This window comes from Bombus bifarius, unplaced genomic scaffold (assembly GCF_011952205.1).
Source record: "Bombus bifarius isolate JDL3187 unplaced genomic scaffold, Bbif_JDL3187 scf7180000007987, whole genome shotgun sequence".
Classification (NCBI taxonomy): Eukaryota; Metazoa; Arthropoda; class Insecta; order Hymenoptera; family Apidae; genus Bombus; species Bombus bifarius.
This window is the reverse complement of record NW_022884369.1, coordinates 575,405-592,449: the sequence shown is the minus strand read 5'-3', so window position 1 is coordinate 592,449 and position 17,045 is coordinate 575,405. Positions and strand designations below refer to the sequence as shown.

At 42.5% G+C, this 17,045-nt stretch overlaps 1 protein-coding gene across 1 annotated transcript in view; it reads left to right on the top strand.

Annotated features, from left to right (window-relative positions):
* Positions 1-17,045, top strand: part of LOC117205301 — a 101,180-nt gene that overhangs the window by 35,527 nt on the left and 48,608 nt on the right. Inside the window, exon 3 of the mRNA XM_033443573.1 lies at positions 2,377-3,005. Coding sequence (XP_033299464.1) covers positions 2,377-2,781 — 405 coding nt within the window. The 3' untranslated portion in view covers positions 2,782-3,005. The remainder of the gene's footprint in view (positions 1-2,376; positions 3,006-17,045) is intronic.

The window sequence follows — 17,045 nt, the reverse complement described above, 5'->3', positions numbered from 1 at the left end:
AACGATACAGATGTCAAAGATAAACATTTCTGGTAGAAATAGAAGATGCATTTTTATTAACTTTCGCACTTATATCATTTATAATTTAAACGCTATGAACATTCAACGTTCCCCATTTTTACAGATTCGAAGGAGAAGTAAAAGGTAAAATATTTTTGTGAACGCGTAAAATTTATTTATTTGTGTATTATACTTTTATTTTTTAAAATCAAAGTCTAATTGACTTTCACGAGGATAGCGCTGCTTTGCGATAATTCGAAACACTGCGATAAATTATTTCAATGTTTATATAATTTCTTTCTCGCCACATACCGTATGAAGTTTGGCTCCTTTTTCGCTAAAAAAGAAAAGTTAGATTTTGCTGTTTCATATCATTTGCTATTTCACTTCTAATTATAATCAGTTTCATGATTATCGTAAAATACAGTCGTTTTAATGGATTTTCGGTTAGACATAGTTAACACCAATAACGACCTATTAGCCAATTTAAGAGTATAACCGCGTCAGGAACAATTTTTAAATTTCTTACTCGAATTTTCATAACATTTTAGAGATAACGTGATCGCTATTATCGCAGATTTTAATCAATTTCCGATTAGACGATTAATATGGATAACGTCGTAAGAACATGACTTATCGAGAATCATTTACTAATGCCTCAGTGAATTTCAAGTAGATGTCATTAGTTAAATTGGTAGCTAGAATTTGTGGTTGTACAAACGGCGTAGTTTCTGGAAATCATCTCAGGCTACCGCCGGCATTATAACCAGCTTCATCAAGATTTGAGGACACGACATCGATACCAATGCGATGATCGTTTGCACATCGTCCTCCATGGAATAATCCGGATCATACTACGAACTTTGACGCGATGATTTGGGTCACGTTAAGCTACACCATTTGCTTTTGATCGAATTTACTGTTCGAATTAATATTTCTTCCATTTGAAGATCAGGCGACAGATATCTGATATATCCACTTTTGTTAGTTTTTTAATTTTCATGTCGCTTAAGTGGCTGAAAAAATATATTTTAATATGAAATAATTGAATAATAGATTATAAACTCAAAACATTTTTCTAATAAAGAAACAATATTTGTTTAGTTACTACGTTAGTTTAATTTAATTGATAACAATCGATGTGACTCACGAATCTTATTAATATTTTTTAAATAATAGAATCGTATATTTAATCCCGAAAACAATTAGCAAAATTGTTTTGGCGTGGAGTTGCTTGACAACGTATCGATTTTTTAAATTGCTCTTCTATAAAATACGAGAAATATGACTGACTTATCATGTTTTTCTCTCCTGTGTCTCTCCATTTGGAAACAATTAATCGTGTACGAAAAAGGTAAACGACAAACTTTCGTTTCCCTTGCTAACTTCTCTTTTAATCTTCTCTTTTAACACGTCGATATTGGCCCACATTTTACATTCTGTCGCGCGACAGAATTTCGATGCGTCGCGCACAGCTCGAGAAAAAATCCAATTGGCCCCTGGACAATGAATGAAAAAAAGAAAAAAAAAAGAAGGTAGAGAAAGGTACACGTATGCGACCACGTATATATGTATGTCCAGGTGACTGTATGAGAAACGTTACGTTCACCGTGGGAAAATGTTCGACAGTGGCACGCCAGAGACACATAAATTGTTCGTTTCCCGCGGCGAGAACGCATGAATTTATAAACAGCAAAGCGGCGTCATTATTACGGGAAAAATCATATAAATCTTAACGCGTGGTCGAGTATCGTTCCCTCTGGACTGACTAGTTCTTTCATCGTCGAGAATCGCAAGATAAAGAGATGCGTTACAGCGAACTCTGATTCAACCTTTGGTGAAAGGAAAATACACGTAATTTAGATTTATAACTACTGTTATATCTAGATTTTATAATAATAAACGTAAATAAATTCATAATGTATGGTCCAAATAATTCATTTTGTCAAATTAATTATACAATACAGTGTTTATACGGGGATTAAAACGATATTCCTCCCTTAATTTCCATTTGCCGTTTCCGGAATTTTAACGATTATAAAATATATTCCACCAGGTGTACGAAGTTCGAGTATTTTTAATCTTTCAAATTTAGTCGATACTATACATTCTTTAATACATCCATATCTCTTTGTATTTACCGTACGTAAGTTTAAAGAAATCGTCATGAAACTTATCACACTCGCGCAGATTACACAATCACCGCTCAACTCATCAACTTGACCGTATACCTGTAATAGCTACTTACAACTTCGCAGTTTAAATACTCCATATACTCTCCAAAATCATGTCAAAGTCATGCGCGACGCACTCCTCATACCGAAACCCGAACAACTCGAAAAATCTTCCAAATCTAACCTCCCATATATTTTCCAGGTCACCAGAGCTACCAGTACCATAATCCCGAAAAACGACTACCGCTGCGAGGCAGTAGAAACTAGTAGAAACGCCAGACCTATATTCAGAAAAGTAGTCGAATTGTCTCGGTGGTCGCAAAGCTACGGGAAAGAAAACGACAGCGATGAGTTGGCTGCAAGAGGGTTGCTGGGCGGAGTGGCTGCAAGAGGGCCAATAAGGAAAATGCCTGGTCGAATGGCGGAGCATCGTGCTCCGCTACACGGGCCATATAAGTGTCCGTCCCGGGAGAAGCCGGTCGCGGTACATCAGATAAGAAAACCTGGTCTCGGAATAGAACCCTATTATGTTTGCTATAAGTGGCCGTGGCCAAGGCTACGAGGAGATGCGAGAGCGGCCCCTGCAGGCGGACCAACAGGGAGATAAGAAAAATGCCTGGGCTGGCCCTCGTCGTAACCGCAGAAGTTGTAATTATACAGTGATATTACTACCGAAAAGAATGAGGGACGGCGGAAGCTGGTATACGTGGAAGTGGTGTTCCCGGAGACCGCCGGCATTTTACCCTGAATCTGGATGAAGATACGTCGTCGCCAGATAACATCCGCCACGAGAACGAGTATTTATTGTTGGCCTCAGAAGCCGGTTAAAGGGTGAGTCGTCCATGGCATCTCAATTAACGAGGAATTCGTTGCATGTTGTCTTGTCGACCGGCAGCCAATGCCTGTCTTGCTACCGGACACTGGTCCACCAGGTTCCGTCTCGCTTACTCCTTCCACCGCGATTCGTTTTATGGCGTGGCCTGACGAAAATATACCCGGTCGATTGGTTCACGCGATACGCGCTGCCTCGAAATCGTGCCACCAAGAGATTCTTTTCGAGATCCAGCACGGCGATATTGGCGCTGAAGAATTGCGCTCGACCGTCCGCTGGAACTGTTTCGGTGTAATTGGACTCGTGGAAGTGCAGGTTTGTCAGATTTCGAACGACTGCTACGAGATATAAGTAGACTCGTAAAATTCTTTCTGCGATGGGTCTCGCTTGGGTAATTAAGGTCTGAAGAAAGGTGCAGGTTGTCACGACTTCGAGGTGGAATAGTAGTTTTATTAACGAATATAAATGTTCGATATACGGATAAGAATGGAAGGAATACGCTCTTTTCATTGAAATGGGCCATTCACGACTGCCGATATTCTTCTTTCCTTCGTATGATTCCTTACAATTTCCCTGTGATTCATACGTCTACAATACGTACGTTTTACAAGCTTTCTGGATTTGTTCTTTTCAAATGGAATAATATATTAGACGAAGACCCGTGTATAAGTAATATCAGCAAGTTTTAGATATTTTTAATCGTATAACAAAATTTCACGTTCACATAAGTAGATTTAGACACTAGTCGGACACTAACTAGACTCTCATTACGAAGTTCCACTGTAATCATTTAGATAACCAAAGACAATTTTGCAACATGGTATAAACCTCACTACAATGCAGCGACAGGAGCTTACATCTCGATTTAAAAATACCATTTCATCCAGCGCTGACAATAGGAATCTCGTAACTAAAACTGGCAACGAAGGTTTCCGTAAAACAGTTCGAAACTTTACAGCAGCCAACGATCTCGCGAGCAAAAAAGAAAATATGGAGGTAAAGCGTCAGACGTACACAGAGTAAATAGTTGGTTCGTCTGGTCGACCAGAAAGAGAAAAAGAGAGATAGCAAGAGAGAGAGAGAGAGAGAGAATAAACGCTGCGAGGTAAATGCAGTGGCGCGCGGCTGCAAGGAATTGCGGGTTCGGGTCGCTTAATTTAAGCCGCGGAAAAGAATCCCCCCAGTCGTGTCTGTAATTTGGTTAATTTAATTAACAACGGGTTAATTGCTGGCGCGGCGCGGCCGCTCGTTTCCCTTTCCTCTGTCCGTTCCACCGGCGTTCTTTTGTCATCCTGGCACGTAGCAATTTGCGGGGTCACCGCGCGGATATAAAGCGTCACGAGAACGCGAGTTAAATATCGGGTCCGGATAGCGATTCCCGGTTACTCGAACAATCGTAATTGCGCGTATTGCACACGAAGAGGGTTCAGAGAGATGGCCCGGGCTGTTAAACAAGAGCGCGAGGCGATTACGCGCTCGGCCAGGAAGACAGAGAAGCGGTTTTCTGGCTGAGCTCTCTTAAATCTGATTAAAGATACCGGCGACGGGGAAGAAGGGCGAAAAGGAAAATGGGTATTTATTGTTATCTAAGTTCAACGAAAATGAATCAGTCTTACTGTGTTTCCTTCTCGAGAATTACCACATCGCCCGCATTCGCACTCGTCCTCCTCTCTAATCGCGGAAACCGCGATACGTAGAATTTCTTCCGTGTAACGTACCATTTAAGCTAAGATAAATTTACGGGGCCAGTTAAACCTCGTCCGATTCTTTCCGATTTCGAGATGCTGCTCGTCTTGTTGGTGCTAATCGGGCATAACATTTACCACAGCTAAATCGACGATCTCATGAAAAATAAATGAAGCAATAGATCGATGTTATTAAAGTAAAAGCTTTTAACAGCGAATAGGACAAAGTATCGATAATAGATCGCATTTCATAAGTGTACATTGGTTACTTATTGGTGCTGATATATTATTTGAAATATTGGCAAGCGATTAAAAGCTATTCCGCGTACCTCTCGCAGGCGGAGATAAAACGCAATGATAGGAAAGTAAGTTCAATACATCGATTTTCTGGTTGGGGAGAGAATCGTATCTTAGCTTCGCTTGGACAAACTTTTGATTGTATTCCAATTCTCCATCCAGATACTCTTTTTCTAGAATACATCGCATAACTCGCACAAATACAACGATTCCTATCTGCCTCACACATGGGAATCACGCATCATGTACCTTCTATACCAAAAAGATTACACTTTCAATATTCCGATTCACATTCTACAATCTACATTCTACGATCCTAATACCTAATAAATAACATTTCTCACAATTTCCATTGCCATCCATGCCGAAACAAATACACTTTCAATACTCAAACTAGCATTCTTCAATAAATACGTAATAAATAACTATTCCTATTATCACCCGACGTCATCCCCCTTTTTCCCCTCGAAACTGGGAAAAACATTTTATCGATTTCCAAAGTACACCCTAGACTGAATGTCCCATCGGTTCCAGATTCGTGCCACGAAAAACTCGAAGGAAAGTCGCTGAGGCAAGCGTCGGATCCTACGATTTCATCCTTTTGCTCTATATAGCGTAAGAACCGCGCGCAGGGCTGGAAATCGTCTTACTTTTGACACTGAAAAATATAGTTCTTGGATATATGCGTCGTCCGGACATAGGAGGCCGGATCCACTTATCAAACTGTGCCGTAGTAGGATGAGTCAGTGGCGACCCAGGGGGACGCCAGACCACGCAGTTCATGATTGTGTCACCGATATCCGTGACCGACATTTGCAAAGCGATTAAGGGATGTGCCGCGATATACAGTCGCCGACAGAGGTTCCGCATGACAATCGTCGTTACGCGAAGAAGCCCTTCGTGCCAGGCAGATTATCGTGAAACTGAAGGAAATGGCGTTGATGGTGGGACTTGACTTTGTCAACTGAAGCGCGACGAGAACCATTGTTACGTAAATACGTAATACAACGGGACGGTTGAATCGCTTGCTTTATTAAAGTTCGGCTCATCGACGACTTAATCGACGACTCACTGTCTTCGCAGCATCGTCCCTGTGGTGTAACTTGTAGGAAATTTGGGTCGCTTGTTCGTAGCTTGTCGAAGGAAATCTGGGATATATTAGAACGAAAAAGTATAGAAAGAGGAACGGTGGAAATTTTGATAAGAGGATACAAAAAAGATCTTTTAGATTGAAATGTAATAGTTTAGTAGAAATCAGAGGAAGGAAAGATTAATATACGAATAGAAGGATATATGTAGTAGACTCCTGAAGAATCACATTTAATTATCAACACTCTTAAATCCTGTTTCGTATGACCGATGTTAAAAAAAGAAAAAATTTTCGATAGTCTTAATACGTAAGTATCGGAACTCTACAATTCCATCTGTTTTACAAGCGGCGCCCAAATTTCACCCATTTCCTATTTAATCGACCGTTAACGCCGTCATTCAGTCACTCTCAACGGGGCTGAATTTTCACCGTTAGAAATCCCGAATTTCATCCACCATTCACACCCTTCGATTTCCCGTCTGGTCGATGAAAAATGTCACGGCAGCCAAGCGTCCCGATAACTTATGGCACGAACCGTCCCTTGGCAGTTATGGGCCGCGAACAAGCACGGTTACGCTATTGGGACCCCGGAAGCGGTCGGCTACGTCCGACCGTGACGATCGGGAACAGCAACGATAGTTTTATCGAGTAACTTCCATTCACCGCAACTCCCTTCGCGTGATGGTTGCGCTTTTTCCTGCAAAAATCCGCGAGGATCGAGTTTTCATCCCCTTGTGCTTAACACAATGGCGCTTGGGTCGTGAATGCCCGGGTCAGTATTCTTTGATCCTCTCGAACGAGATTTCCACGATGGTCCAATTTCGTCGCTTTCTTCGTTGGAAACGCTTGGAAATAGGGGTGAAAGGGGTTAATTTAGACTATGAACAGAGATTTAGTATTTTTCTGGGATTTTTATATGGGAAATTTAAGTCGACGTTAATGCCGCTGGCTCGAGGGAAACTTTACTATCTTCCTCTATTATGTGGTTCTTTCTGTTAGAATATTTGGAAAATGAGGATGGAAGAGGTTAATTTGAACCACGGAAAAGGATTTAGTACTTTGCTGAGGTTTTTTCATTGGATACTTATCTCGTGAATTAGATAACATTCATGGTTGATGAATGCTATCTCTACCATTAGTACTTGACAAAATTTGATTATGTTATATGTAGTTATTATAGCATAATAATTCGACTATGTGTATCTGATATGATATAATCTAAACTATACGTAAGAAATAGATTTAGAAGTTGGAATGGAATTACAATACGCGAGAGGTCTTGTATTTCCTGCGCTATCTAGAATAATAGTAACATCAGAAACACCGATACGTGTTCGAGATGTGGGAGTACCGTGAGCTTCGTAAAGTTTGTTACGACCCAACACAAGTAGCCCGCTGCCCTTGTAGCAACGGATGTAATACGGTTATAATGTTGTACAAATGTTAATACTAAAGGATCAAACGAAACTGTCGAGTCACGGGCCGTAGTCACGGACAAAAGGATCGTGTCGTTTAGTGTACAAGGGAGAAAGCTTCCATGCGGTTATCGCGATGGAAACCCTGCTCTGCCTTCTCCTTCCCATGAATCATAAGTAACTTTGGTCCAGCAGATGTTGCTTCGATTTCAACTTCCAATGTAACTATGATCAATAATACTATAATTTTGAATGCTTTGGCAGATAATCATTTTTCAAAAATAATTTCAGATAATTAATTTTTTTTACAAGTATCAATGCGATATAATTCAGCTTTAGGAGAAATGAAACAATAGAGAAAATCAAACTATAGGCAGATGCGAGAGTAAAATATACCGTTAAATCAAATTTCCATGATTATACGCCTTTTCTATTCTCCAGACAGAAACCATTAACAAAACGCGAAATACTGGAACAAAAGTCAGCGCATGCGACTACAGAGAGCTATCGTTTGTTAAAGAAGCACTCTATTTGCCATCCACAATACCATTATTAAAATTCGTAATTAAACATCGCGACGGGATTATACGGTCGAAGCCTACAATGTTTCACGTTTCATGGAAACAATTTCACCCAGTTTCTCCCTCGTTGCACGTTCTCCTCGCGTATTTGTTACCGGATATATTTACAAAGTTCGGCGAAGCACGTCGTGTATAATGCGTTTTGTGCGCAACTTTGGTAACGCCGCGTTTCGTCATTTTCCGTGGCTGGTTGGGCCACCTTTCGAGAAAGCTAAAGGGAACAGCAACGACGTTGGAAAGAGGCGAGGATCGAGAGACAGGAAGGATAACACAGTGACATAGTGTCTTAATCTTGCGAAACAAGACACTGATTCGATGTAATTTTCGATAGCATAATGACAGGAGTATAGTATAGAAGAATAGTACGATGACAAAAAAAGGTAGCTATGGATCCTCGTGTGTTCGAGAATGAACTTCTCCTGGATTTTTGCCCTCGAGAACCAAGAAACTAGCAGCACGTAATTTTCGTAGGTCCACTAGAGACTTTTGCTTCGTTTTTCTCTTTTATCTTTCCGTTCGTTCTGTTGGGCTTTTTCAGGCGTTTGCCTCTGACGATCGTGGAAGCGAGCTTCGATATACCGTAAATTTTTTCACGAAAGCCTTATCATTTACAATCACGAACCATCGCGCCTATAAAAACCCGATGTCCAAGACAGACTCTCGTAAACTCGCAATCGCACGACCCGGATTCTCGATTGAACCCATCCTCGCTGCTGCGAGTCAGAAAAATGGATTTTACGTTGCAGTTTCTGGCCCTTCTCCTTGGAATCAGAGTATGGTGTTGTCTGAATTTCTTGTTTCTTCGAAGTAGTCTTAAACATATGATCTATCGAGGATCAAATTAGGACTCACGAAACCAAGGTTTTACTGTGATAATTTATAGGCAACACAAGTCAATGCAATTTTGTTTAATACAGTCTGAAATTCAGATTCTCAGTACATTTCTTTATGAGAATGGTGCAATGTTAACAGTATAACCGGTGCATTTTTGATGTTTTGAATAATATAGTCTTCTTCCTTGCGTTATATAGTTTTGTAGATATTCAAATTTGGCCTTGTTATTAGACCGATCAGTAGTCTTAAGTCGAAATAGCGAGGGCAGAATCGAAGAACGTATTTACAAGAATAATAGGGTTAACAAACAATTTAAATTTCACACGTATTGTTAAAATTGGATCACCACGTCCAGCAACATAACTCAACTCTAACTACATTTCGAAAGAACTCGTGTAACATTCCAAACGCGAAATCCTCGGTCCAAATGGTAGTCCGTAAGATAATCATCAGACAGTTAATCCAACCTACTGGACGAACTCGACGGGGCGCTGCATCCTGGCGTTCAGATCTACTCCGACGATTAACACGCTGACAAAGGCTCGTGCACTGTGGATGAGAATGGATCGTCGCCGAGGAATGTCGACGTGGAGGTTTATTCGTTCGAAATGAGATCGGAATCCCCGGTGACCCGTGGCTGAACCATGTTTCGAGAGACGAAAAGTCGCGAGGGAATCGAGCTAACATTCCAGATATTTTCACCTGCGTCGCGTCAGGTGTGTCCGGTGAACGGGCAAGAATCTCAGAGGGACACGCGAAGCCGCTTAAGATCGGTTAAGCCGCTTACCAAAGCAGACTACGTTTCCAGAAACTCAGACTTACAAAGCGTAGGCGTGTACATACACCTTGGCGAACTGCGCTAGGCTACGCTTTTCGACATTTTTACGTGAAAATGCTGGAGTTGATGGGCTGGCACGCTCGCGAAACGCGGATATGTAAATACTTTTCCTGATACCGAGACGGCTTACGCGATTTTCCGGGCAGAGACGAGGGACTGCTAACCCTTCCTCACTGGGTCTATGCGCGCACCGTGAATTCGTTTACGGTAAACCGACGCAGATGTCGCGTCGTGGCAAAATTTGCAGAGTTGAAGTCGTGGTGAAAATTACAGAGCTAAGCCAAAGAAATGATTCAAACGAGTGTCTTAATGCTTAGAAACAGCCTCATTCATAAATTCTTCGTAGAAAATGTCTCTTAAAAAACGTTATCTTCCACGGCCATTTCTATCCCCCAAAAACCCTGAAAAATGATTTCCACGAGTAATCCGCTGTATTATTGGAAGCCCAAAAAGCTCTACTTTCGATCGACTACAATTCCACCGGTTCGAAACAAACTTCCATTCTAAGGGACACGGAACGTACCGCGGAAGCGTGTGATATAAAGCATAGGAAAGGGGATAGCGGAAAGAGCAAAGGTAGGAAGGGTAGGTGGAAGGTAAATGAATGGAATCTGCTGATGAGGGCCGGAGTGGTACTCGTGGCTGACATTCATTTTCCGGCTCTCCTTGACGCCGCGTACCCTTCGTCGTAGGAAGCTGGGCTACAAAACACCGAGTGTCGCGAGTTCCCCTCTCTTTTTTTCCTGGTTTCTTTCCACACCATCCTGTGTCCCGTGGACACTCTCATTTCGCCACTCTTTCCAGGAATCCGAGCAACGTGAAAGGAGCAGATATCAGGGCAAAGGGAAGAGAACAACGACGAAACAGAGCGCAGGCAAATTGTCGGTCTTTTCAGCATCGGTTAGGGTGGAAGTGCACGCGACATAATGGAACAGGGGAGGTTGGAGTAGCCGCGGAGAAAAAAGGGCTGTTGCTGTCCGCCCACTGGCCGTCGTTCCCTGATGCTATTCGTGTCAGTCAGTTAGTCTTATCTGCCGCGACTGTCGATCTGGAATGAAAAGATACGGGGATACAATGACGACCTTTCCCCGTGAAAAGCAGTTGGTCACGCGGTGAATAAGAACATCCTCCTGCCACGAATTAATCCGATTCGTCGATGCTTCGTGACAGACTGACCTAGGGAAGTGTGCTTCACTTGCTGTACAAAAGAGTAGTCTTGGAATATTTCAATGGGAAACGCCTGGCCATGACGTTTGGACTCCAGTTAGATCGAAGATTAGCACGCTCCGGCCCGAATGTACCATTGCTGATATTTCCAACATATATGGACATACATTACCATAATATTATGCCCTGTCGTATATGAACGGTTGGAAAATATGGACAAATAACGCGTGGTAGTAAACAAATTACAAATGCATACAAACAAATTGAATATGAAATCGACACTGAAAGTATAAGCAGTAATAAATATGCTGTTATATTATACGATATGATATCGTATATGTACATAACATGCATGTGTAGCCTGATTGAAAAATCGCGTAAAAGAGATAGACGATAGGGAAGATATTAAATTTCGACGCACGAAGTTAAATAGAGTTTGTTCTTTTAATTTGATCTTTTAATTTTTTAACTATTTCGCCGATTCATAGAAATTTCTAACAAAAGTACAAAGAAGCGTAATCTCGAAATCTTTTTCAAGTTCCTTTCTTTTCTAATTTTAACGACTCGAACTACTTGAACGTCTTTCACAACTCAATGATTCGTTCAAAAATCTTCCACGCCTCAACTATACTGTACTCTCCCAGATTTAGAGATTTCATACACATAATATCGAAGCTCCTCTAATTTAATGTTCATCGATCCTGCTATTTTTATTTCTAAGAAATTTTTTAACAAATTTCCTTGATTTTACAGCGCATCGTATGTGTTTACTAATCTGTTTAGAGTATATCGAGCGTAAAGCGTTTGATGGCAACGCGGCGGGCCACGGTGCTGGGGGGGTTGCCGTCTCGTGGCGCAACAACGACGCATGGCCCTCCTCTGTCTAGGGCGTTTGTGTGTACGTTTCCCTCGGGTAAACGTCATTTTCTTGAGATGTGTATAGAAGTCTCCCGCGAATGCACGTTGAAACATTTCATACTGAAGTAACTCTCTCTCCTTCACCTCCTAAAACCACCGCATGTAAACAGCTTGTTGGGCCACTTCAGCATTAGCCAATGTTAATAAGGAGCCAACATGCGCGAACTGCAGCGCTGAAAAATAGTATTCGGGGATTTAGGAGCTTACCACGCTTCCCTACCTTTGCTTAGCGGTCTCACAGAATTTCAACTTTACGCTGTCTAATAATTTTCTGCCATGTGGTCATACGTTCCCCCGACTACGTGAAAAGAGAACCGCTTTACATAGATCCACCCTTCTCTCGACTTAATTACCTCACAAACGACATACTTCATCCTTTAAAAAGTACTCGAATGTTCAACGTTTACGAAATTTGTTCGTAGGAATGTGTAATTATTAATTGTTTGATAAATATTACGACAACGGATAACGAATACAGCGATTATATAGTCTTATGATATGTTCAATTTTGACGACTCTTACAAATCAACGAATAATTCAGAGCTCCTTCACACCTCACTCACGCTGCATTTTTAAGAACAAAAACATATTTCTGTTACACGTAGTGAAATTTCCACACGACAACAGACATCACATCTACGTATACATTCTCGAAATTAACCCTCACTCAGTACCAATACGTTAATCTAAGCATAAGCTCGATTCACTATCACTTGACGCAAAATCTTCCGCATTTGTTCACGAAATTACGATGCCACACATATTCTTCGTTTCATTCTTCGCTATATATTTCCTTTGAACTTCGAGATGAGTATCACGTCTGTGTTCGGTAGGATCGATCGAAGTCGGGATTGATCAGAGAGCAGCAGCGTTTCGAGATGGCGTAATGACCAAAAGAAACACACGAAGGATTCTTTTTCGTAAGGTGAACGCGGTGGAGGCTCACGTGCCTTGGATGAGCTGAAACAAGTCCAGGGTTTCGGTTGCGACGTACGGAATAAATTGGCTCGTGCGCCGATCGAAATTCTCAAGAACGAGCGGATCGGAAATGGGAATGACGTATAAAGGAGCCAGAGCACGTAGGGTCAGTTTACCGGGCCAGGCATATCCTGTACACTCTGAAGAATCTCCGGCAAATCTTGTGTATGTCCAGCTCGTCACATGACCCTGGCCAAGGCCTGCAGTTGAATACTGATCGGCCTCCTCAGAGACCCTGAAACGGTTTGTGTCCCTTTGTAAAATCAGTAGCAAACCTTTCAAACCGGCTTTTTTGCTCGAACCATCGAGAACGCAGCCAGAAGCATCCCGTGGCCCTTTATAGTCGACGTTCCTTTTTGTCGTCTTTACCATTCACGTTATGTATCCTCGAGCAGCCGAGATGCGTCCAGATCGTTACGTTTCTCCTCTCCGTTGCAAAGGATAAGAAAAAAGGCCGCGTTTTCCGCATTAACGTGCCTCCTCCGCTCTTTTACGACCAGCACGCTCGCACGGAAATAGGAAACATTTCTGTCTGACTTGTACGTATTTTTTCTTCCTTGTTTCAGATGGTACTCCGGGACGAGTGAATTATATTATTTATCACAGAGAGTTGTGTCTTTGATGATTTTTCGTAATCCTCAAAGAGTCACGGTGCATCTAAGAGAGTGTCCAGTGCAGTGTCACGCTTGAAAAAATTAATTAAAATAAACTGAAATATAATGTGTCCAATAATTGTTACGTTGCTTCAATAGATTTTTGGTTCAATGTTCTTCTATCCCTTTATGTTGTGTATCCTTCTCGGTTTTTCGATCCTAAATGAGCCCTTTTCATAAATCCTTGGTTTCTGCGAAACATCTAACAATTCCAAACTTCTAGCTCGTAATATAGAAAGATTTAGCGCAACGTATAACAGCCACTTTATTTTTTGATTTCACACATATCCGTCAAATCATCCGCTGGAAGTTAAACGATATATAATGCGTAAGTACGAAAAGACCCAGCGGATAGCCACAGAAGAAAACTTCTAAACCCTAGCAATATATAACCGACCGCGAGCTATATACATATACCTGTAGCAAGATTTCCCATTGCAGTGTATCAAGCACGTTGACAGGTCGATCGAACGAAAAAGCAAGATTTCGTCGATTTCGTGTGGAAGTTGTTAAGGCTGATCGCACGTTCACTGTGTACCTGTTTCATCGATTCGTTTCGTGGCCGTGTACCGATCAGATAAGCCAGGTAGCCCGATCTCCGCGGCAGTATCTCCCCGTGCTTCTCATCTGATTCTGACAACTTCTTTTACTCCCCCCGCTGACTTCTTCCCGTCCCGATGTCTCTTGCATTCAGGTGGACACCATTTTCCAGCCATCCTCGTTCAACCTCTGTATTCTCTTTTCGCCCGTTCCCTTTCCATGGCATACCGATCTCGTTCATAAAAAATTCCCTCTTTCGAGTCTACCTTTCATCTCGGCACAGAATCTCTGCCGGATTACCACGTACAGCACATCTGCCTTCTAGCGTCGCGGAAATATACTTTAATTTACCGGCTGTCAAAGCGTGCCAGTTCCTTCCGAGTCCCCTTATCAGTGTCCTGTACAATTCTATCCAATCCCGCCCATTCGTGTGCCTCTTACGTCTCTTCTCTTCTCCTTCCTTTCTTTTTCTATCGTCGGTCCTCCCTTGCTTTTTGCCCTCTGTCTCTGCCACGACGACGACGACGACGACGACTCCTTCGCCGCACTGTCTTTTCCTCCGCGCGCTTTCCCGAAACCAACCGTCGTCCCCTGAATATAGATTTCCCTCTATATATATACAAGGTGACCCGTACAATCTACATCGAGGGAGATTCCACGCGCAGAGACAAGTCGAATTTGTGGGATAAAATTTGTTTGTCGGAAACTTAGTCGTCGAGGAAATCGAAGTGAACTCCGCTAATCATCAACATGAATGTCACTGTAACTTTCCTGTTTAAGTTCTCGTTGTTAAGAAAATAGAATTTGAACATGCTCAGTTAAGAATCGACCAGGTATACGCGCGCTTGACAAACGCTCAAACTCGATTTTCTCGAAAACGGAGCGTTATACGAACAAAGTTTGTTGTATATTTTCGACTTATTTATACACTACCTTATACGGGACACCCTATATATCATATATATAGATATATCTATATACGCATAGCTAGACGCTAGCCGCCTCTCTGTCTCGCGAGTTAAAGCAGACGTCACCTAACGTCACCACGGTAATCTATTTACGTCAAGGATATCGAGATAGCTGTACCAGACGAGATTAGCTTCGATCCAACCTTCCCCTCCCTCCTGCCCTCTGTTTCCCGCCTCCACGGTCGGTTAATTTCATTTTTGGTATCGTTAGCAGCTGATCGCGCGCAAGAGGGTCTGTCTGGGCCCCAGCATCCTCCCTCTTTCTCCCATGGCCGCGATACAGTTTGTAATTTGATGGCTGCCAAGGGAATGGAATTACCGCGTCTTTGTGAACGAGACTGGCTTCAGCTTGAGAGTAAGAGTACCAGATAATTCTGAAAATGCTTCGCACCAACGGGACGTGCGTTCCTTATCTGCCGCGAATACTTGATGAGCCATTACCAAAAACCAGAAGAAGTTGGAAAGTGAGTCGCAGGAATGTGACGCAAGAGGATCAAAGTGTAAGGAGATTCTGTGCACGGAGATTTTCCAGGATTGATAAGTCCACCGGGATACCTCATCGAAGAAGCTGAATGAGATTCGGGGATGTAGACAGGGGTGGTTTTGAAATATTAAAAGGACGAGATGAAACATTTCGTTCACAGTTGAGATCGAACGGCTAATTGTTGTAAAACCATAGAAAAGATCATGGGCTTAAAACTTTAGGATTTCTAACGATTTAATAACTTAATTATGACCTTGACTCATTTCTTCGAACTTCGATCTATCCTTACGCAATTTTTCACCATTATACTGTACATCCCTTATCAATCTTGTCGTCGCAGATTTCGTACAAGAATTTAGTTTGTAGTATCGAAAGTCTTCTTCCATCTTCCAAAGATCTTCCAGAAAAGCAACATTTTAGATTCCACTGCTTCGAAATTACTAAAAAAACAACATCCACAGTGCATCGTTCCTTTGGAGTAATCAGTACAGTAACGATCCCTGGAGCAACTACAACAAGTTGCAAATTTCCCTAAAAAGAAACTCGAAGAGGAACCGATAATTTAGATATCAGACTGCAGTAGACGCTCAGCGCGACTATAGCCGTTCATCGAGGGATTTCTCTCTTTTGCTGGCGCGCGCATCTAAGCCCCGAAATTCACGCTCCTGGAAGTGTCTCTCGGGCAACCGCGGCACGTTCTCCAGACAGACATTTCCTCTCGAAGCACGTAGCGTCTCGTGGCCGTGCTCGAAGAATATGCACGTTCAAGCGACATACGAGTTCCCCGAGCTGGTCTTCTCCTCTCTTCATCGGCGAATTCGCGCGAGAAGCCTCGCGAATCGCACAGCCTGCGGGCGATTTCTGTACCATAGCGATCCTCAGTAACGTTCCTTCCTTATACGCGGAAAGCTCGAGAGTCTCTGTCTTATCTGTCGCATTTCTCATCTCGATTCAAACACTTCGCCTGCCTCTCGCCTCGTTCCGCCCGCACCTCTTTCCATTTCGCTCTCAATTTCTCGTGGAAGGGTCCGTTCCTCCACGCTTCGTTCGCCTCGTTACGCTAGAACTCCTCCATTTGTCTCTTTTCAATCTCATCCCCAGCCTCTGCGACTTCCTGTCTCATAAGTTTCTTTTCTCTTCATTTTCTGTCGGTTTCTTTTCGTCAAATACTTCAAAGAAGGTATCGCGGTGGGTAAACAGTCGTTCGTCGGAAAAGACAGGCCAGCCATCGGCGAAAGGATTTGAAAGACGACATCGTTCCCGTGGCTGCGCAATCATTTCCGCGACACGATTCCGCGAAACGAGCGCGCGTTGAATGAGATCGTCCATTCTGATTCTTTGCACGAGCTGGAATAACAGCGAGATGGCATGTTTATAACGTTGATTGCGCGTGGAGGGTCGGAAAAACTGAGGACGAGAGGAGGAGCAGTGAAAAAAGAGGCGCGTGTCAGTGAAGAGATAATGGTAACGATAAAGAGAGGATGTGAGATAAGAAAGGAATCGAATGATCGCTAGAAGAACAGCTTAATCTATAGCATGTTTATAACATCGATTACGCGTAAGAAGTTTGCAAAACTAAGAAAGAGAAGAA